A 21,589-nucleotide genomic window follows, 5' to 3' on the forward strand; every position below is an offset into this window, starting at 1 on the left:
TCATTTTGAATTTTATAATTTTTTTTTGGGTGATTTTCCTTCTTCAACAATAATTTCGTTTATATATTTGTATATGTGTTTTAATTTTAAAAAATTATATCTTTTTAAAAAACTTTTATATTTTGCACTAATATTCATTTTTAAAGTTATTAATTTAATTACTACATATCGAAAAAATTTAATTACAAATGCTAATTCATAATATGATAATATAATAATGATAATTTTTTTTGTTCATATTATATAAAACTTTGGTAAAATTTCTAAATTAAATAAATAGTAAAAATAATGTAATTTTCTATAAATATAAATTTTCAAAATAATTATTAAACATAATTGATTAAGAATAATCTCATTACAAAATTATTAATTTATTTAAAATCTTTTTAATCTAATATAATATTCTTAAATTTTTGTTACAATCATTATAGTTAATTTAAAATCTAAAATAAAAAAAAATTAAAATATTTAAAATATTATTACATTTTTAATAATATCTATAAAATCATATATTTTTAAAAAAAATTATATTTCGAAATATTATTTAAACTTTTTAAATGTTAATAATTATAATAATAAAATAACATTTAATAATTTTAAAATAAGTTATATATTAAATAGTAATGTAAAAGAAAACTAAACCTCTTCATATATACTATTTGGTTTACCTTTTTATAATTTCTTACAATCTCACTTGACGTAGTAGCAATAACCAAGTTCGATATGATTTGCATGCGTACAAAAGACTGACAATTTGAAATGACTAAAGGGTAAACTATTTTGTTTGCCCGCTGCCTATTTTTTGTTTTCTTTTTATATCTATCTATACAGGAGCAAACAAAAAGTTTACCCTTTAGCCATTTCCTCGGTGCATTAGGGGCATGTCATGGCACCAAGCCATATCAAATTAACTGGCTGGGTAGCCATTGCCGCAACTTATTTGCACCATAGAAATCTGTGCCCATTTTAAAGATTTGTGCGCATAGTAGAGAGTTACCCTATCCTATTGTACTTCAAATTTAATTTTAACTACATTGTTCATAAAATCATTTACAGAACTACTAATAATATTTCATTTTTTACATTTAAAGCTTAAATATAATTTTAAAAGTAAATTTGAGTAAGTATTAATTTTTTTAGGTAATTCAATTTAAAAATGTAAAATTTAAATTTTAAATATAGGTAAAAGTTATATTTAAAATAAGACAAATTGTATTAACAATTTAATTGAATTTTTTTTGTAATGACAACATTTTTTATATTTATTCTTTTTTAATATCATATTTAGTTCAATCTAATATAGAATATTGAATTTACTTAAAAAAATTACTTATTCAAATTTACTTTCAAAATTATATTTAAGTTTTAAATATTTAAAAAAAATATTATTAGTAATTCATTTATGAAATCTATGAAATTTCTATGAATATGAGTTTTAGTTTCTGAATTTGGTTGTGTAATTTTTTGTCATCAACGTCTAGAATCATGATCTATCTATCATAATGACAAAAAACTACACAATCAAATGCAGACCCTAAAACTCATATTCATTTATTAACAATTGAGTTAAAATTAAATTTGAAGTACAATAGAACAGGGTACTGCAGCGCGCACGGCGGCATCCCCTTACGTTCAAGTTTAGGATTTGGCAGGATTTAGCCATTGCCCTCCAGCGTATGGGTTTTTAGGGTTTAAGGATTAAGTGCCGAAGGTTTAACGGCGATCCGTATGTTGTGTTTTCCTGCAACATTACCGGCATTACTTTCTTGATAGTCATGTGGGTGTTACGAAGATCAGCAATTCAGGTGAAGCAATTCAGGTGAAGTAAGTATTTTCAGATGTTTCTTGCATGCAGTAAAATGTGAAAGTAAACCCGTAAAACCCAACTTTTTTGATACATTTTCTCGTTAATTGCAGGATTTGTAGTGAACACGTCAATGCATTGAGAACTGCTGCAACTTTACTGGGCAGCTACAAGGGCAACGAATTACCCTTAGGCGAGGAGTATAATCATGAACGCTCAGTTCAGGCACACGGTTACAGTATTGACAGAAACATACCCTTCTCGGTTTATACGGGGATTGCTCGCGGGTTCGCATCACGCGTTACGGGTAGCTTGCGGAAGAAAAAGGAGAATTCAGATGAAAGTGAAAGTTTTTCTGAGCTAGATGTGCCCCCTGAAGAAGCTTCGTTGTCAGACAGCGACAATACAGAGGTTTTATCTTTGCATACAGAAGGCGAGGTCTCAGAAGGAGAAGTTCAAGTTGATTCTGCTTTACCAGCAGCTGAAGGTGAAGGAGATGGACCGTGTAAAAACTTGCTTGAAGATATTTTCAAGTGTACTTACAAAGACGTGCCTGCTACAATTGATAAGTGGGTCAAAGATGGTAATGAATTTCACAGAGAAGAAGCTAAGATTATTATCAGGCAGCTTAAAATGCGAAAAATGTTCGGACGAGCCCTCCAGGTCAGTGTCTTGTATCATCTTTGCTTTCCTGGCCTTGAGTGTTTCGTTAAACATTAGTTTTTCTTTGAAAGAGAGAAAAATAATCTAATCTAGGGGTTTTGTTAAACATTAGCTCTCTTAAATGTTCCTACATGCTTTAATGGTTATAGGGGTTTTGTTCTGCCTTGATCCTACATTGGAGAAAATGAAATGGTCAAATTTTAGGAGTTTGGATCCTGTTAAATGTCCTATGGACTTCCCTGTTTTAGGGGATTTGTTCAACATTAACTCTTCTTTTGGGAAAAAAAACTAGTCCAAGTTCAGAAGTCTCAACCCTATAAGAAGGTTGAATGTGCTTTCGTGGTGTTAAGGGTGTTGTTTATCTGTAATTTTTTGTTGAAAAGCGTAAAATTTATTAGTTTTAACCGTGTAGAATGGTCATTTGTGCTTTCCTGGTTTTAGGTTTTTGAACAACTTCAATCTTTCTTTGTAAAAAGGGGGCAAAGTAGAGGAGTCCTAGCACTGTAAAATGGTTATTTATTGGTCTAAGGGTTTCTTTCAATTCTAATCGCTATTGGAAAGAAAATGTCAAAGTTTTGGAGCTATAACCCTGGAAAATAGTCTTATTTTTAAACCATTCTATCTTCTTCTGCTACAAGGTTTCTGGAATCAGAATGCAAACTATCGATAATGAGTTTTGAGAAGGATTGGAACTCTTCTGAATTACAATGGTTTTCCATTAGGCACAGAATTTTCCTGAATAATCTCAATCCGTCACTGTCATGCTTCTGTCTCACACTTTTCCGACAGGCTGGGGCTTATAATCCTAAAATATTTCCCACTCATCTCAGGCCAGAATGCTTGTTTTGGGTCTTCTAATTTAGCATAGTCTACACGGCCTTTGAATGTGACCTATAAGTTAAATGATGGCCTAGACTTAATGATGCTTTCTCCTATGAGTATGACTTTTTACTGACCTCTACAAAATAATTCCAACTTTACGTTTATGGAATGCATTGCTTTTTACTCAGAGGATATTTCTGTTTTACTGGCGTGAGTTCATAGTAATCTGGGAAGTTTGTCTTTATGCCTTCACATTCCATTTGCAGTCTTCAGTCATTGTGCTATAGAGGTTGCCAATCTTTCTGTCACATATCGAAAGGTACAAATAGAATATTTGCATAAATATAAAATATTAAACTTTTTGTTCTCAGGGCTGTGGCACCAATTGGTCTACAATTGTAAATGAATTAAGCTTCTATCAGACTTTGTGTTTCTTTTAACTTTAATCACAGTTTATCAACCAGTTTGTACTTTTACTTGCAGGTAAAAGAGCAGATGTACTTCTTAAATGCTGAGTGATATGTTCAATATATAATACCTTCAGAATAATGATTCGCCTTGTATGTGAAAGCCCAGTCTGTAGTACAGAGGATCTCTGTGTATCGATCTGCAATATGATTAATCCTTGTGACTTGATCTGCAATATGTTAATTACTGTGTATTGCAAATGCAATATAGATAAGATATAATGTCAGACTGGATACAAATGATAATGTGCAATATGATATAGGTTGATCTGCTGCTGAAGGTATTGAGCATTTATTAATTTTGATGTCAATACTACAAGCATTGGTGTACATATATATATTGATTCCAATGGATGCCTACAAAGAAAGGTCACGATCCTTGAATATCAATAGTCACAAGTTTCCAGATTGATTAATTAGTATTAACTAATTAATCGTATCTTCTAGAGAGTCAGATTAGTTAGTTAGTAGTAACTAATTTGTGACTGATTATGTTATACGTAAAAGATATATATTGGATTAATCCACAAGAGCATTATGTAAGGAATCGAATGCAAATATACATGTACAGATTTTATCTTAGGTTGATATGAAGTACTTGATCAGACTTAAGATGCAATATCAGACTGGGACTATATATCTATGTGAGTGTATGTAAAACATCCATGCACATACATGTACAGTCTGCAGTCTCTAACCGATGCTATTCAATAACAACAATGATATCAAAATTTTAGGTTTCATTTCATTTTTTGTGATATGGGCCATGGTCACAGATGCTATCATTTTTTGGAAAAGTCTGATATTCTTGCAGCTATGTTTGTAGAGCTTACTAGCATGCCTTCTCAGTCCATTCTGTTTTGGTAATTAAAAGAACCTATTCACATTGCCATATTTATCCAATAACTCAAAATCATTGAATTTAACTATTCTATTTTGTTACATCCTTTTTCATTTTCTTCCTTTGTGTAGGATTTGTAATTAGCGGGGAAGTAAAGATGTAGGATCTCACACTTTGCAGGAAATGTATATGCCTAGTATATAATTGTATAAGCAAGGGAGCATCAAAATAAACAAGTTACTGTTTATAGAGTGCCATTAGGCAAACTAATCCCTTCATTTACTTTTTGATTATATGCAGGTTTCAAATTGGTTGTGGGCAAAAAAAACTTATGTGTTCGATGACAGTGATCATGCAGTTCGTCTGGATATGATTTTCAGGCTATATGGCATTTCTAGAGCTGAGACGTATTTTCAGACCATACCATTAGAAATGAGAGGATATAGAGTTCTCCAAATCCATTTACTGAACTTTTCACGTATCGGTAATGCAAAAAAAGCTGAGGAGGTTTTCAATGAAATGAAGGATGCAGAGTTTTTCCATAGCATATTTGATTATAATGCTATGCTGCGGGTTTATCATCAAACTGACAAGAGAAAAATTTCTAATTTATTAAAAATGATGGAAGATGAAAGTGTAAAGCCTACTGCATATACATACAATCATCTGATACATGCTAAGGGTGTTGTGGGTGATATTGTTGGAATGGAAAAAATTCTTGAGACTATGAAAGCAGAAGGTATGCAGACAGACCAACCTGCAACTCTGACTGCACTTGCAAAACATTATATCTGTGCTGGGTACTTGGAAAAGGCAGAAGCCTTATTGAAAGAACTGGAAGGTAATGCTACTGCCAAAGATCAGCCCCATAGGCTAAAAACTCTTCTTCTTTTATATGCAGAAATTGGTAAACCAACTGATGTAGAAAGAGTTTGGAATGCAATTAGTTCTCATTTTGATATTTCAAATTCTTTATATGTTGCTGGGATACGTGCTTGGGGAAAGCTGGGCGAAATTGAGAAGGCAGAAAGTATGTTTGAGAAAATGCTAAATTCTGGGATGAAAGTGGCATCGCCAGTTGCTTATTGTGCACTTCTTGATGTATATGCGAAGCATAATATGTTTCTCAAAGCAAAAGAATTTGTAAAGCCTATGTCTGACAACAGCCAGATCATTATTGAACCAAGGATTTGTGGGGAAATAGTTAAAACCTATCTCAAATCAGGTGACGTAGAAGAGGCAGATGCTTTCTTGTTAAAAGTTTGTAAGCAGAAGAAAGTAGTGCCATACTATAACACATTCATTGCATTATTAGAGAAACATGCAGAAAAAGGAGATATTGCAAATGCTGAAAAGGTATTTGATAGTCTGGTTAAAATTGGCTATCATGGGCGGATACATTCATATGAGTGCCTTTTGCAAGCTTACCTGAAGGCACAAGCTCCTGCTTATGGATTCAAGGAAAGAATGTTGGCAGCCAAGCTTCAGCCTAATAATAAGATTAGTACTATTCTAGAACAGGTGAATGCATCATTCAAGAAGGAACATCTGCAATCAGATAGTTCTGATCTGCTTGATTGAGCCTTGGGTAGCATCTTTGAACCTAATTTACCAAGTAATTGAAGTCTAGGCACGATATTTCTGTAATATATGAATGCAAACTCCACATTTGCCCATAAAGGTATCATGGTCCATTAACTTATTCACCTATTCGAATGGATAGCGAGCCGATTTTCTTTTTCTTTTTGTTGAATTAAAGCAATTTTAGATAGGTTGATGCTGGGTCTGTTTTGTAGTGTTTGGTTTGTTGCATTTGTCTTCAGTTTGAGAAGTGTAAAAATTTGGTAACTTTTTGGAGCTTCCATTACTAGTTTGGATTAGTACTCTATAAAATGAAGATATGAATACATTAACATGAGCATTCTCACTCTAAATCATTCCATTTTCTTACAATATTGTAAAAAAATGAAATGTTTTTCTTCTATTTATTTATGCACGATATTATCATATTTTATAGAACAATCAGAGATGGTTGTTGAAATATTGGTTTGACATCTGATTAGCTGATAGGCTATTAATAGGTTAGATTTCTGCAGTAAAATCATCAAATCTTACTTGGAAGAACAAACCAGCAGAAGACTGACTGAGCAAAACACAAATGCTGGGGATAAGAGGCAGATGGAATTTTATTTTGAAAGGCCTAATTAGTACAAGTGAGATGGACGGTTTCACCTGTGGCAAAGGATTCACTGACTGCATCAAGAGCTTCTTATGGGTAAACCGCTGGTCATGCTACTGACCCTACTGCTGGGAAGCTACTGTTGTCTTTACAAAATGGTATTTGCTGATTTACTAGTCATCTGATATTCTATTTGGGATCCTGACTGGCATGCAGCTGTACAAGTGCATTACAAATCTTCAATGACTGCAGACCTTTATGTATGCAGAGTGTGGAAGCACAAGGCATGTGACTTGTTTGACAAAATGCCTCTAAAAAATGTGTTCTAGTGGAGTCCAATAGTCTGAGAATATGCACAAAATGCATTTGTTTGACTGACATTAGATGGCAGGATAAAGAAAAACTCCTTAATTTTTGCCACATACTTCCTGGCTGTACCAAATTGGAGCTATGGAAGACGGCTATGGAAGAATGATTTTTTTAACCCTGGCAATCATGGCAATTGGTCTTCTTACATTAGACAGTAGTGATGGAAACTAATCCTCAAACTGGTAATGTTGACTTGAGCTCATAGTTACACCACCTTGGGGATGGGGAAATGCAACATATGGTAGTTAAAATGCTAGTTATGAAAATATTTATTGAAATATAAGATCTAAAGGCGTAAAAGAGTAAATACTTGAACATTGCATTGAATTGGAACATCAAACATTGAACATAAATAGTCAAATAGGCAAATAGTTAACACAAGGATGTCCCCCCACTCTCGATGGAGGTGGTGGAATCTAGTGGCACCACTGGGGACGGGGGAATGGAGTCCCCAAGTCCCTTGTGCATGGGGCAAAAAGGTTGGTTGGGGGGGGGGGGGGAGATGTCCTTTTGTTACTATGCTTGAGCTTTACAATATGTGAACCAAAGTAGAGAATTAAGCCCATTGCATCCAAATTCATTTTCAAAACATTATGAAAGAAGAAAAGGTTGACATTAGTCCATGTAATATGCAAGTTTCAATCTAGGAAATCCTTTTAGAAACAAGCTCTGTGTACAGTTGGAGTCCCACCCTAAGGTGGAGAAGCAAGGAGATGTGTGGAATCTTTGTAGTTAAGCACACTCGAGATGGAGTAGAACTTGAATGGGTGATCTTTCGGGAAATATTGGTGTTTTGCCTCTGTGATCACAGATCTAGATGGGTGCTAAGTGTACCATTTATTCTTGTGAGAGATGGAATCATGTGTGAATCAACTCATGATACACAGGTAAATGAGTTTGACTCAAAAGACTACACAATCAATGGGCCCTTGGTCTACTGGTGAAGTTGAAAGGTTCTTAAAGAGCCCATTAAGGATCAAGTCTCGCTGATGGCATGACTTTGACATTGAAAAGGGATGAGGTGGGGATTGTGCCTCAATGAATTTGATGGAATGGATACCCCTTAGTCATTGGCTCTTAGTGGAAGAGGTTCAACGATAAGGCTCGTGCTCCTGTATCGGGTAACTACAAATATTTTGTGGCGGATCGCCATCATTTTTTTTTAAATCATAATTTGACTTGTAGAAAATATCTCTTACTTATCAATTGATGGCCTTAAGGGACTTTCTAACAAATAGTTCTTAAGGCACAACATTTGGTGAATGTTTTGCAAATGGGTTACAAGCATAGTGGGTTTAACCATGGAGGAAACTCTCTAGTTAAGGATGCTCAAGCTGAAGTAGTATTGGGGTGGGTGACTTCCGGGAAGTCTCAGTGCTCCACCTCTGTTTGCATCCCCTACATCCAGTGAGTGCTAAGTGTACCATTTATTCTCATGAGCAATGGATTCATGTGTGAAACATGGGTCAATGAGTTTGACTCAAAAAACTACATTGTTGAATCCTCATAGCAATATCAAAATTGGACTTATTGTGGAAAATATCTCTTACTTATCAATTGATGAGCTTAAGGGGCTTTCTAATGAATGGTTCATAAGGCACAACATTTGCTGATGGTTTTGCAAATGGGGTTGCAAGTAGAGTGGGTTTAACCATAGAAGAAGCTCCATAGTTAAGCACATTGGAGATGGAGTAGTATTGGAATGGGTGACCTCTTGGAAAGTCATGGTGCTTTGCCTATGTGACCATCATGTAGATCCAATGAGTGCTAAGTGTACCATTTATTCTCATGAGAGATGGATTCACGTATGAATCACTACTCATGATACACGGGTCAATGAGTTTGACTCAAAAAAGTACATAGTTAAATCTTGATAGCAATATCATAATTTGACTTGTGGAAAATATCACCTACTTATTAGTTGATGAGCTTAATGGGATTTCTAATGAATGATTCCTAAGGCATACCATTTGTTGGAGATTTTTCAAATGGGATTACAAGCAGAGTGGGTTTAACCATAGTGGGAACTCCATAATGAATCGAGCTCAAGCTAGAGTAGTACTAGGATGGTGACCTCACAGGAGGAAGTCTTGGTGCTTCGCCTTTGTGACCATCACCTAGATCTAATGAGTGCTAAGTGTACCATTTATTCTCATGAGAGATGGATTAATGTGTGAATCACTACTCATGATACATGGGTCAATGAGTTTGCCTAAAAAAACTATAAGTTAAACCCTCATAGCAATATCATAATTTGACTTGCTATGGAAAATATTTCCTACTTATCAATTTATGAGTTTAAGGGGCTTTCTAATGAATGGTTCATAAGGCACACCATTTGGTGAAGGTTTTGCAAATGGGGTTACAAGCAGAGTGGGTTTGACCATGGAGGAAACTCTGTATTTAAGTGTGCTTGGAGTAGTATTGGAATGGGTGACCTCTTGGAAAGTTTCGGTGCTTTGCCTTTGTGAACATCACCTAGATCCGATGAGTGCTAAGTGTACCATTTATTCTCATAAGAGATGGATTAATATGTGAATCACTACTCATGATACATGGGTCAATGAGTTTGACTTATGAAAACTATGTTGTTTAATCTTGATAGCAATATCAAAGTTTGTCTTGCTGCGGAAAATATCTCCTACTTATCAATTGATGAGCTTAAGGGGTTTTCTAATGAATGGTTTGTAAGACACAAAATTTGGTGAAGGTTTTGCTAATGGGGTTGCAAGTAGAATGAGTTTTATCATGGAGGAAACTTCATAGTTAGGCTACCTTGAGCTGGAATAGTACTGAGACAAGTGACCTTTTGGGAAGTCCCAATGCTTCCCTCTATGAGCATCACCTAGATCCAATGAGTGCTAAGTGTACCATTTATTCTCATGAGATATGGATTCATGTTTGAATCACTACTCATGATACATGTGTTAATTAGTTTGATTAAAAAAACTAGGTTATTAAATCTTGAAAGCAATATCATAATTTGACTTGTTGTGGAAAATATCTCCTACTTACCAATTGACGAGCTTAAGGGGTTTCCTAATGAATGGTTCATAAGGCACAACATTTGGTGAAGGTTTTGCTAATGGGGTTGCAAGTAGAGTGGGTTTTATCATGAAGGAAACTTCGTAGTTAAGCGCACTCGAGTTGGAGTAGTACTAGAAGGGGTGAGCTCCCAAGAAGTCCCGATGGTTTGCCTTTGTGAATATCACCTAGATCCAATGAGTGCTAAGTGTACCATTTATTCTCATGAGAGATGGATTCATGTGTGAATCAAAACTCATGATACATGGGTCAATGAGCTTGACTCAAAAGACTACACAGTTAAATCCTAATAACAATATTATAATTCGACTTCCTGTGGAAAATATCTCCTACTTATCAATTGATGAGCTTAAGGGGCCTTCTAATGAATGGTTTGTAAGGCACAACATTTGATGAAGGTTTTGCAAAGGGGGTTGCAAGCATAGTGGGTTTAACCGTGGAGAAAACTCTGTTGTTAAGCACAGTGGAGCTGGAGCAGTACTGGGATGGGTTACCTGCCAAGAAGTCCTAATGCTTCGCCTATATGAGCATCACCTAGATCCAATGAGTGCTAAGTGTACCATTTATTCTCATGAGAGATGGATTAATGTCTGAATCACTACTTATGATACATGGGTCAATGAGTTTGACTCAAAAAACTACATAATTAAATCTCAATAGCAATATCATAATAAAAGGAGGAAGTTGTGCAATTAATATTTTCCTAGGCTTTGTTTGAGATTGGGAAACTCAATCAAACTAGGCACACCACTTGTTTCTAATGGCATCAATGCATCTGGTAGAATCCAATTTCTTTTTGTTTAATATTGTACGCTTGCTTCCAATTGTTAATGTTTATGGTAGCTACAAGAGAGCTCCTTCATACTTTCTAACATCAATGTCTATCTTCTTAGAGTTTCTTTGGCTTGCTGAACTATGGTAATGTCTCCTTGCTTCATTCATTTGTATAGATGTTTATCTACATTTCATGTCTTCAACAAGTACACCATCATGACTTTGTATGTTGTCATATGTTGCCTTATCATTCTATAGATGTATCATATTCTTTGTTACTTATTGGAAAAGGATTGTATTCACCAAAAAAGGGTAACAAAAACCTACAATTATTATTACCTCTCAGCTTCTTATTGTAGTGAAGGTTTTACCATGACAGGGCACTAGGTATGTATTGAGGTTGCTCATGTTTAATCACTAAAATGGACATGGTTGTTCATTAGATGAACTAATGACTTGGGTATTATGGAAACAACTGTCTCCTAGTGTGCCTATATGATAACCTTTCTATTCTTGGAGGAGTACCACTCAACTTCTTATTGTAGTGAAAGTTTTACCATGACATTACACCAAGTATGTATTGAGGTCGCTCATGTCTAATGACTGACATGGATACAGTTACCATTGGTTCGGAAAATGAACTGACAACTTGGGTATTATGGAAACACTTGTCTCTTAATTTGCTTGTGTAAAGACCTTTCTATTCTTGGAGGAGTCTTATTGCTGTATTGCTGAACATTTGAGTGCATGCTCATCACACAACATGATTAATTATATCTCAATTGTGTTTGTGCTTCATTGTATCTGCATGAATTTAATGCCACTTTGGTATTGGGCATGACATCATTTTTTATAATGATTTAATGAATGATTTTAATAACGTTTGCGAGGCCAAAGCAACCTATGGGACCCACAAGACAAAAGACAAGCACCCCCACAAGATAAAAACATTAGACCTTTTGGAGTTGCTTCTTTAAGTTTTCTCTTCGAATGTGAATATTGACCACTAAATTTGTTGTCTTGTCCAACTGCACTTGCTCAAAAAGAATACCTAAATTACCATTTTCTTGAATATCCTGATAGTTGGAATGAATGCCATTGTGATTACTATTGCTTTGTACATGGTGATTACTATTGCCTTGCATAGTTCATGAGGTCTACGGATACATTAGAAGATGTAAAAGTTAAATTTTTACAACACAATTTATTTTTAACTATTTCTAATGTGAATAAAAATTTAGACTAAATTATTTTATGGACTTGATAAATTTAATATGATGTTAGCTTGTGAGTGCAACATGAAATGTTGACTTTTGAAAAGAAATCATATTATAATATTCATGAATATATTTGTAATAATTTAGTTATCAATATATATTAATAAGTGAAGTGTATTTGGAAAATATTATTTTAAATTGCAAAATGTGCCATTATAAGATTTGCTTTTATATTATGTACATAAAATTAATGAGTAAAAAAATTAAAACATATACATTTGTAAAAAATAAATTTCTTCATATACAAATAAAAATTGAATTTCTCTAAGTGACATAAATTTTGTCTTATACCTATTCTATTGATGCATTTTGAATTTATTGGCCACATAAAAGTAATGTATACATAAGAATTATTTGTTTAATTTGACCAATGAGAGTCTAGCAATTTTTTTTTGGATAGGTGGTTGAATTTATTTAACCTCTCATTGTACAATGTTAAAATGATTGGATATCTAAAATTATTTAACCTCTCATTCACATTCACAAAGTGGTGTCAAGCTCATCAAGGATTTATATTTGGTCATCAGGTTGTCTGAACAGTTCAAGTCTCATGAAGCTTTTTATTTCTTCTTGGATGAAGATGGAGCCAAACTTCTAAGAAACTGTAGACTAATCCATATGTTGAAATATTTTTATCAATATCAAAGTTGAGTTCGAAGGAGAGATTGATCCACTGAAGAATGCATTGAAAATATTCTAATAAAGATGTGAAATTTTCAAAAAAAGAAAAAGAAAAACTAGTCAAATTTGCTAAGGCACTATTGGTTTGAAAGTTTGTAAAACTACTAAACTTATATAGGATTACAATAAATATGTTGCAAATTATAAATAACAATAACAAGTATGATGGAAATTACAAAGTGCTTACAAATCAAATTGGGTTTATTGTGGAGTTAACAGGTGGTTTGGAAAGTTGAGAGTCTCTATAACTGATTTCTTCCTAATTCGAAAGACTACTAAACTTATAGAGATGACAATATGCAATACTTGGTAATGTGCATTCTCATGTCAAATTGTATTAGATGTATTTCAAAGATTAGTTATCACAATCCATGACATAAGGGTGCAATTATAATTGTTAGTGATGAAATTCATTTGAAAAGATGCCATTAATATTTGAGGGAGTGCTGGCATATAAATAAATCGAAAGTCTTGAGTAAAAGAAATATATTTAATATTCAAAAAACATTCAACAAACAAGAAGCATTTATTAAAGATATATTTTTATAAGGAGGAATAAGGGTTTAAACATGATTTGTAATATAAAGTCATTTATTTTATTTTAATAAAATGTTCTTTGTTTATTTCTAAATGGCATGGAGATCTAAACTTAAGATGATTCATCCTTCATAATTATTTTTTGAATTTTTTATACAATTTAAATGTGAGATAAGTGGACACGGTCATTTAACATCTTAAACTTGATTATCATAGATATTGTGAAATATCAAATTGTTTTTGTATTTGTGTCTAGTTTGTCTTCCTACTAGAGGAGTTAAAGTTCAATCTAGACTAACTTAAGATTGCATATATATATATATATATATATATATATATGATCTGTTGCATCTTGATTATTTAATTGTTGGTAGCATAAGTGCATAGAACATTATAAGGTTGTACGTCAAAATCTTCACTGAAGTTGACTCTATTGCTCGAATGACCATAGGCACTAGTATTTTTATTATTGAAGTCATAAAATTTATATCTTCCTTCCTATAGGCATCAAATCCATTATTAAAATCTCATACAATTCAGACACTCAACATTCAATTTCCTTCTAATCAAGTTTAAGAACCTTACCAGTCGGAGAACTCCAAAACTTAAATTCACTTTAGATAAGCTCTAAACCTAGTAATCAGGTTCGAGGAGAAGGTCTACTCGCTTAGGTGTAGCTAACCCTGAAGTGTAGGGGAATCAAGGAGATTCTTGTTTGTTGGCTAGAACTTTAGAGAAGTGGCAAGCTATTGGATTTCCAATCTATGGTTTTGGGAACCAACACTCACATTGCCACAATTATAGATTAAGGACTTAAAAAAATAATGTTGGACCTTAGAGAGAAACAAGAATGAGATGTTTTTATTGTTAGAAGATTGAAAACATTGTCCTATTTTGTACTTCAAGAAACAACATACGAAACCAACTGATTAAGTAGTCCAATGATTTTCAAAGGAAAGGAGATTGCAATAGTGGAAGAGAATAGAAGCCAGGTGAATTAAATTTGGATGGAAAATGATGAGAGAAAACCATAAGGATCCCCATCTTCACTAGTCATAGAAAACTCATTAGTTAACTAAGCCTATATTTGGCTTAAGGGGAGCAACTATTGGCAAATCAATTTGTGGACCCCCTAGAAGTGTAAGCAATAAGATATATTGGCATATTTAGATGCATAATGATGTATTAATATTTTGTGAAGTTTTATTGAATTTAATTAAGTTTAACTTTATCAGAAGTGAGTTTTTGTGGAGTTAGACAATGTTTGGTCAAGTTCAATTGGTGGAGCATTTAATGCCAATGCACAAGGGTAGATAAACAGTGTATTGAAACTCATTTTACATTTCCCAAATTCAAAAAGTAGTGTTACAACAACACACATGATTTTTTGAGTGATTAACTACCTAAGCAACTGGAAGGAGTTTTTGTAGTATTGCATGAAGAATATTAAGCTTAATCGACGATAACCCTAGTTGTAAAGTTATTAAGATAAGACAAGATAAATTTATTAATGTCCAACAAAAGACCACAACTTGGGTCTATGGGGCTGGAAGCTTACAATCAAGAAGTTAGTGGACAAATGGAGCACCAAACGACGTCCACAAAAGAACAAGCACAATAAATGAAGAAGAAAGCATGAGACATTGCGGGAAAGATTAGGTATCCATCTTAAAAGGGAAAATGTCCAATAAGGATTGACATGGCTAGTAGCTACCAGAGGTCCTGTGGTGTGGCTAAGTGCCATGAGAGGAGTGTTGCTAGCGAAGAGGTCAATTGCAAGGTCTCACTGATCTAGAATGACCCATATTAGGGAAATCGCACGGTTGCTTCACACCTTGAGCTAGAGCTAAGGGTGAGAAGAAGGTCATAATAAGTTGTGTTTGGGTCTCACTCATGGGAAATGATAGCTATAAAGTATAACTGTGAATTTGTAAGGACTCACAAAGATAGAAAACAATGCAATGTTGATCTGTGTACCTCAATAAATCTGAGAGGGATCTGGAATCTCTAAATAGACAATAAAATCTCCCTCTAATCTTGTAGTATATGGGGCATCTGAAATGGATCTCAGATTTTGCCTCTACTAAGGTACAAAGTCTACAAACTCAATCCTCTCTAGCAATATGGTGATTGACCTAAATCCGAAGTCAGTGCGAGCCCACCCTAAAGGAACTAAGGGAGATACACAGGGCATATGTCTAATATCTATGTAAGTACTCAAGTTGTACAATAATCCCATCCAAAATATCTAAGAAGTGCTTGGCATAGAATGCCATCCTCGGACGTAGTCCCCCTGAAGGATCAACCCAGGTCCATATAATATACTGCTTGTAGATGTCAAGTCTAACATGCCCGTTCAACTCCTGCCGAGAGGCCATGACTACTATTACACCTATTGTGATTGATGTATTTGAGAGGCCATGACTGGAGTTCAAGAGACATCCTTTCAAGTCTACTGAGGATGATCCAATGTGTTCCCTATTTAGTGTGCCCTATGAAACTTATTGCATGTTGAAGATGCTAGAGCTTGCATTCACTACAAGTTGGAGAGTTTGGGATCTATTGTGATCTTTAAGAAATGTGAGAAGTTGTGTGACAATTTGGTGTTGAAGGAAGAACACAAAATAATTACCAATAAGGGTTTTTGCCAATACGATTTATTTCTCAAAGGATTTTGATGATGAACAAGTTAGATATGTTCTCAGCTAAGTACATGATCAATTCATGTGGCTAGATTGGCCTTATAAGATTGTGAAGGAGGCCATTCATGCAATTACTAGTTTTTGTGCTATTGGTGAAGTACTAACATTAAAGAGCTACCCAACATGATGAAACCACTTGATTGACTAAATTAGAGTGGGACACAATAACAATGGCAATAAATGATATCATTAACCTAGAGGTGAAGTTATCTACAATGGTTATTGTATATAAGGTGTATAGTTCTATGATAATGAATATATCCCTACCTCTTATATCTTACTACTTACCAAATGGTCAAAGAAAATACTATGATATTTATAAAGCTATGAGAGAGTAGTTTTGTTTGAACATGGAGAAGATCAAGAAAGACAAGAGGCATATATTCAAGTAGAGTCGAGTATTCATGAGTTTATTCTTCTACTTTCAAAATTTATTTTTTGGTATTAGAAATGTTACATGGTCAATGGATACACTGACAAATATGGAAATTAATATTTTCTTTACAATCCTTGGAAGCAAGTTTTCTAGTGAAGTATGGGGATACTTCAAAGACTTTCATAAAAAGATGCACTTGAGTCAAATAACTCCTTCCATAGTAGAGAAGTACATAGATATTATATGCTTAATAGTTGATATAGATACGTGTCTCATGGAAGCAGTGGAACCAAGGACCTCATGGGTTATGCCTATGGGATATGGGTGAAAGAAGACATGTTGACCATCTAAGAAAAGGATTTGTTGTCTAAACTAAGAGATCCAAGTGTTCATTGGTTTAAAACATTTGATGAGAAGGACATAGAGGTCTTCAAAATGTTAAACCAACCAGAGATTGACAAGAAGATAAAAATGTAGTGGGATAAATTTTATTAAAGAAAGGATTCAGAAAGAAGAATACTGATAAGGATAGAGTTGAGTATGAACCAAAATAAGATGGGACACTTGCTACAACAAGAGAAGAAGAAGTTGATGCAATCTTTGCAACAACTAGTAGAGCTCAAAACTGTTGTGGTTTCACAATGCATGCCCCATTTTGCCTAGAAATGGTGAATCCCCTACTTAATTTTTTTTAGCTTTCCAGATCCCTAGTTTGGGGTCTGAGTCTTTTTTAGGGTTTTACCTAGTGTTTTTGCTCAAATTTGGGTCTTAGTTTGAAAATCAAGATTCTTAAAAACATCTTCAGAGAGCTAAGTCATATTTTTGCAAAAAAATAGTGCACTAATGCACCTACCCAAGCACGCTAGTGCACCAAAAGCCAAAGGGAAGGCATCACCCCTTGGTGATGCGCAACAACGCAACACCAAGGGGTGTGCTGGGTCCCGAGTCTATAAAACTCAGGAACCCTCTTACCTCACTTATTTTTTTCCTTCTTTTAGCGACTATGTCGTGCCACCACACCTATTGAGGTGCACATCTCCACTCCTTTCCTCAACCCACACACAAATAATCAACATTAAAACACCCAAAAGGGTGCGTAGCAGCACATCTATCTAGGCGTGTTGTTGTGCACCTTTTTTTTATACTAAAAAACTTAAAAGTTTTAAAAAACATTGACTAAACACCATAGTGAAGGTGCAAAGCAGTGCACCTATCTAGGTGCGCTACTGTTCACCTTCAACATCTCTCACAAAAAAAAGGGTGTGCATTTAGCACACCCAATGAGGTGCACTAAATGCACACCATTTTTGCACCCAAGTATTATAAGGGTGTGCACCAAGCACACCCCATGAGGTGCGCTAGTGTGCACCCCCATATATTAAGGTTTTCTAAGTATAGGCACAACTCACACACATTTGAGGTGCGCCCTTTTCTTCACATTAGGGTTAAAATTGAGGTTTTTTGATGTTTTTTAACAATTAGGGTTTTTGGGTTTTTTCATGTCATCATTAGGGTTGATATTAATTGATTTTTCTTTGACTCTAGATTGATATACATTGCTTTTGTGTAGATTCAATGGTTTCTTCATCATCCTCCCTGGCTGCAAACATGGTCTTGAAATCTATGGTGTTCAAGTTTCAAGGTGTTCCGACCAAATCACATTTCCAAGATGATTATTCAGAGATTTGAGACACCAAACTCGGTCACATAGACTTGAGCACATTCCTAGCATTATGAAACAAACCCACTAAAAGATCCTTAATGATCTCTGCTTTGATCCGATCATGACTTATTAATGAGACATCCCATCAAATATTAGTGTAATCTTCATAATTGATCATGACACTTGCTGAGAACTATGTTTCTAAAGAAAGAGTCATAAAGAGCATAACTGGAGAGATCATCGTGGATCTTCGACCCAAGAACATAGAAAAGGTATTCCATCTTCTGAAGGCAGATTAGTTCATCAGATTGACCTATCACAAGGTAGAAAGATGGTATAGGGAACACATAGAGGAAGCTTCCAAAATCATTCAGTACTCATACCTTGTTGAGAAGACTCCTCTAGGGCATAAAGAAGGAAAAGTGGACACGACGAGAGGATACATGAAGGAAGATATTGGATATTCTATCATATTCTTGAGTAGAATCATGGGGTTTCCAGCATCGATTTACTTGAATATTTGGATGGTGGACTTTATTGAAACTATCAAGATAGCAAAGATTCCAACTGATTGGGTTTTGATTCTTAGTAAGAACCTGGGTGAGCAGTTGGTGGCAGTTAAGAATAACTGTAAGTTTTTACATGACATCATATTTGGTGTACTTATTTGTTGCAAGGGTGATAGATTACCCAAGGCTCTACAAAAAGGGTAGCATGCAAGATGAAAATTCATGGCCCTATATAGTATATCCTTAGCTAGTTAAAAGGAAGCTTCCAAAGCATAGCAAGGAATAGTGAATAGTAAATGATGCATTTGTATTCACAATAATCCGATTCATTGAGGGGGATTATGTGAAGAGCATGTCAAAGGAGGCAGGGACAAAGATTTTAGAGGTTGAAGCCTATTACATCCAGTATCGAACATTCACATATTTGAGGGTATCAGGTACAATGATCAATCCCAAGAAGCTCCCTAGGTATCCCACTAACAAACTCATTCTACTAGAGATCACTCAACAACTCTTGTCTACTTACAACAAGTTAGGAAACACCATAAAATAACATGGTATGGCCTATTACGATAGGACTATTTAGTGTGGTCGAAAGAAGATATTCCATCTTTCAAGCTTGAATGGGATCAATATCCCTTGGAGGAATATAACTCTCCTCACCCTTATTTTGTTAACATTGGACAATATTTCGTTGGCAAGACATTTTAGCACAAAGATGCAATTGAGGATCACTAGATGAAGGCAATAGATGACTATGATATCCATATAAGGGATTATTGTAGGATGACTCTTTATCTAGCAAGTAGTGACTTGAAACTAAAGATCCCTTTGAAGGTTATGGAATAGGATACAAATGATTTTCTCAATCTGTTGTTTAATAGGGACAAGAGTGGTGATCAACCTATCATGAATGCTGAGATTAAAAAAGAAGAAAACTTAGACATCAATCATAGGGCTAGGCATGTCATCAAATTGAAAAAGGATTGGTTCAAAATACCTTATAAGTTGGATCCAATTCCTCAAGCAGTGGTCTTCCACGCTCAAGCTCGCCCATCAAGAGATAAGGAGCTAAGGTTATAGTGCTTACATTTACAATACAGTCCGTAATAAGGCCAAAAATAGTGCACCAACTTGATAGAGAATTTGGATATTATCAAGCTTAGAAAGGTAAAGGTAAAAGGAAGAGGAATTCTCCTCAATAAACCAAGCTAGAAGAGGGAGAAACTCAAGCACTTTCACAACTAGTGGAAGAAAATGTACAAGCGTAAAAAAATATTGAAGTTACACAGACCTAAGACAATCCTCAAGTGCCACCAATGGAGGAAGAGTAAGGAGGAGCTGAAACAGAAGTACAAGAGGTGTCTCCACCTCAATAAGAGGTACAAGCCTCCCCATATGCTATTAAGAGAAGAAAGATTGAGAATCCTATCAAGAGGAGACAAAAGGTAATTAGGAGAGTGATACCTTTCCCATCAGTCCCAGAAGTTGTCCTAGAAGGAGAAGAAGAAGATGATGATGAGGATGAAGAGGATAATCTTCCTTTAAATTGGAAAACTCATCTTGCATGAGCTATGGAGTTAGAATGGTGAAGAAGCTCCATAGTTACACCGCCTTCTATTCTTGAGCAACCTATTTAGTCTACTACATTTGAAGATGAGCTGCAACAATGGATCAATGAGTAGGAAGGTGAAGGCACCGATGTCTTTTAGATGTTAGATTTTGATTTTATGCCAGTCGGTACTGAATTGGAGGGAGACAAAATAAGGGACACTCCAACTAATCAACCTCAATAGGAGGATTGGAGTCAGTTTCCACCTAAGCCATAGGGACTTGAAGCAACTCTACCATTGCCCATTCATGTTATATTTTGAATAGATAAGGGATTGACTACCCCTCTTCCTCCAAACACTGAAGAAGAAGAAGTTCAAGTAGAATAAGGGGAAGAGCCACAACAAGTATCACTAGTACATTTGCACCCATTTTTGTACCAATTTTTTTGACCAAAGCTATGAATCTTCCTTATTTTTAGTTTTCATGCCCACATTGGTCGCAAAATTATTTTTTTCTTTCCCAATTTGGTCAAAATTTCAACCAACATCATTTACCCAAGTTAAAGATATCCAAACTATTCCCAAGTTGGTTGAAATTTTGACCAACTTGCTCATAATATAATTTGGACTATACTAAATTAATTAGGCACGTCTCTATTATGGACTATACATAAATTTGTGCATGAATGCCCAAGACGAGAAATTTGACATAGGATCAAAACACATTTTTACTTAACTTTGGTGAGGAAGCACACAAGATATTTTTTGGGCATTTGCATAGTTTAGCATGCATTTTTTACTGAACTTTGGTGAGGAAGCACGTAGTATATGGTTTGGGCACCACATCGAACTTTAGTTTTATTGGGTTGTCTACATTTTTTCCAGAGTTACATTTTGTAGTCATCTCATCGCTAATTTTGGTGGGAAATTAATCTTGATCAAACTCTTTGAACGATACTACTGGAACATCATAAACCTTGAGTATAGGGTTTGATAATTTGTTAGACTTCTTGTTCAATTTTTTTTACTTTTCTTAGTCATCTTATCACTAATTGTGGTGGGAATTTAAACATGATTCACCTCTATGAATGTTCTTTACTACTATTGGATAATACTACCTTGGCCGCAGAATACAAAGCAAGGAGAAAGTAGCTTTAGGGTGCTGGAAGTGATTCATGTCCAATTCAATCATAAGATGTTAGGCCTCTATTACCGCTGCTACTTTTTTTCGAGCAAATGAAATGATTTCGTAGGATAGGGTTTGGGCAACAAGTTTCCTTAGTTTTGTAGGACAGGGTTTGTGGGATGAATAATTTCTTAGTTTAAC

The 21,589-nt window shown here is 34.7% G+C and overlaps 1 protein-coding gene across 1 annotated transcript; it reads left to right on the forward strand.

The window, feature by feature from the left end:
* The first annotated feature begins 1,444 nt into the window (after positions 1 to 1,444).
* Positions 1,445 to 6,337, forward strand: LOC149548432 (pentatricopeptide repeat-containing protein At1g15480, mitochondrial-like). The gene is made up of 3 exons (XM_089792499.1): positions 1,445 to 1,819; positions 1,918 to 2,467; positions 4,898 to 6,337. The coding sequence occupies exons 1-3, from the start codon at positions 1,776 to 1,778 to the stop codon at positions 6,176 to 6,178; spliced, it is 1,875 nt and encodes a 624-aa protein (XP_089648625.1). The 5' UTR covers positions 1,445 to 1,775; the 3' UTR covers positions 6,179 to 6,337.
* Positions 6,338 to 21,589: the final 15,252 nt, after the last annotated feature.

Source organism: Cupressus sempervirens, chromosome 7 (genome assembly GCF_028749045.1).
Source record: "Cupressus sempervirens isolate cs-2001-9-10 chromosome 7, ASM2874904v1, whole genome shotgun sequence".
Classification (NCBI taxonomy): Eukaryota; Viridiplantae; Streptophyta; class Pinopsida; order Cupressales; family Cupressaceae; genus Cupressus; species Cupressus sempervirens.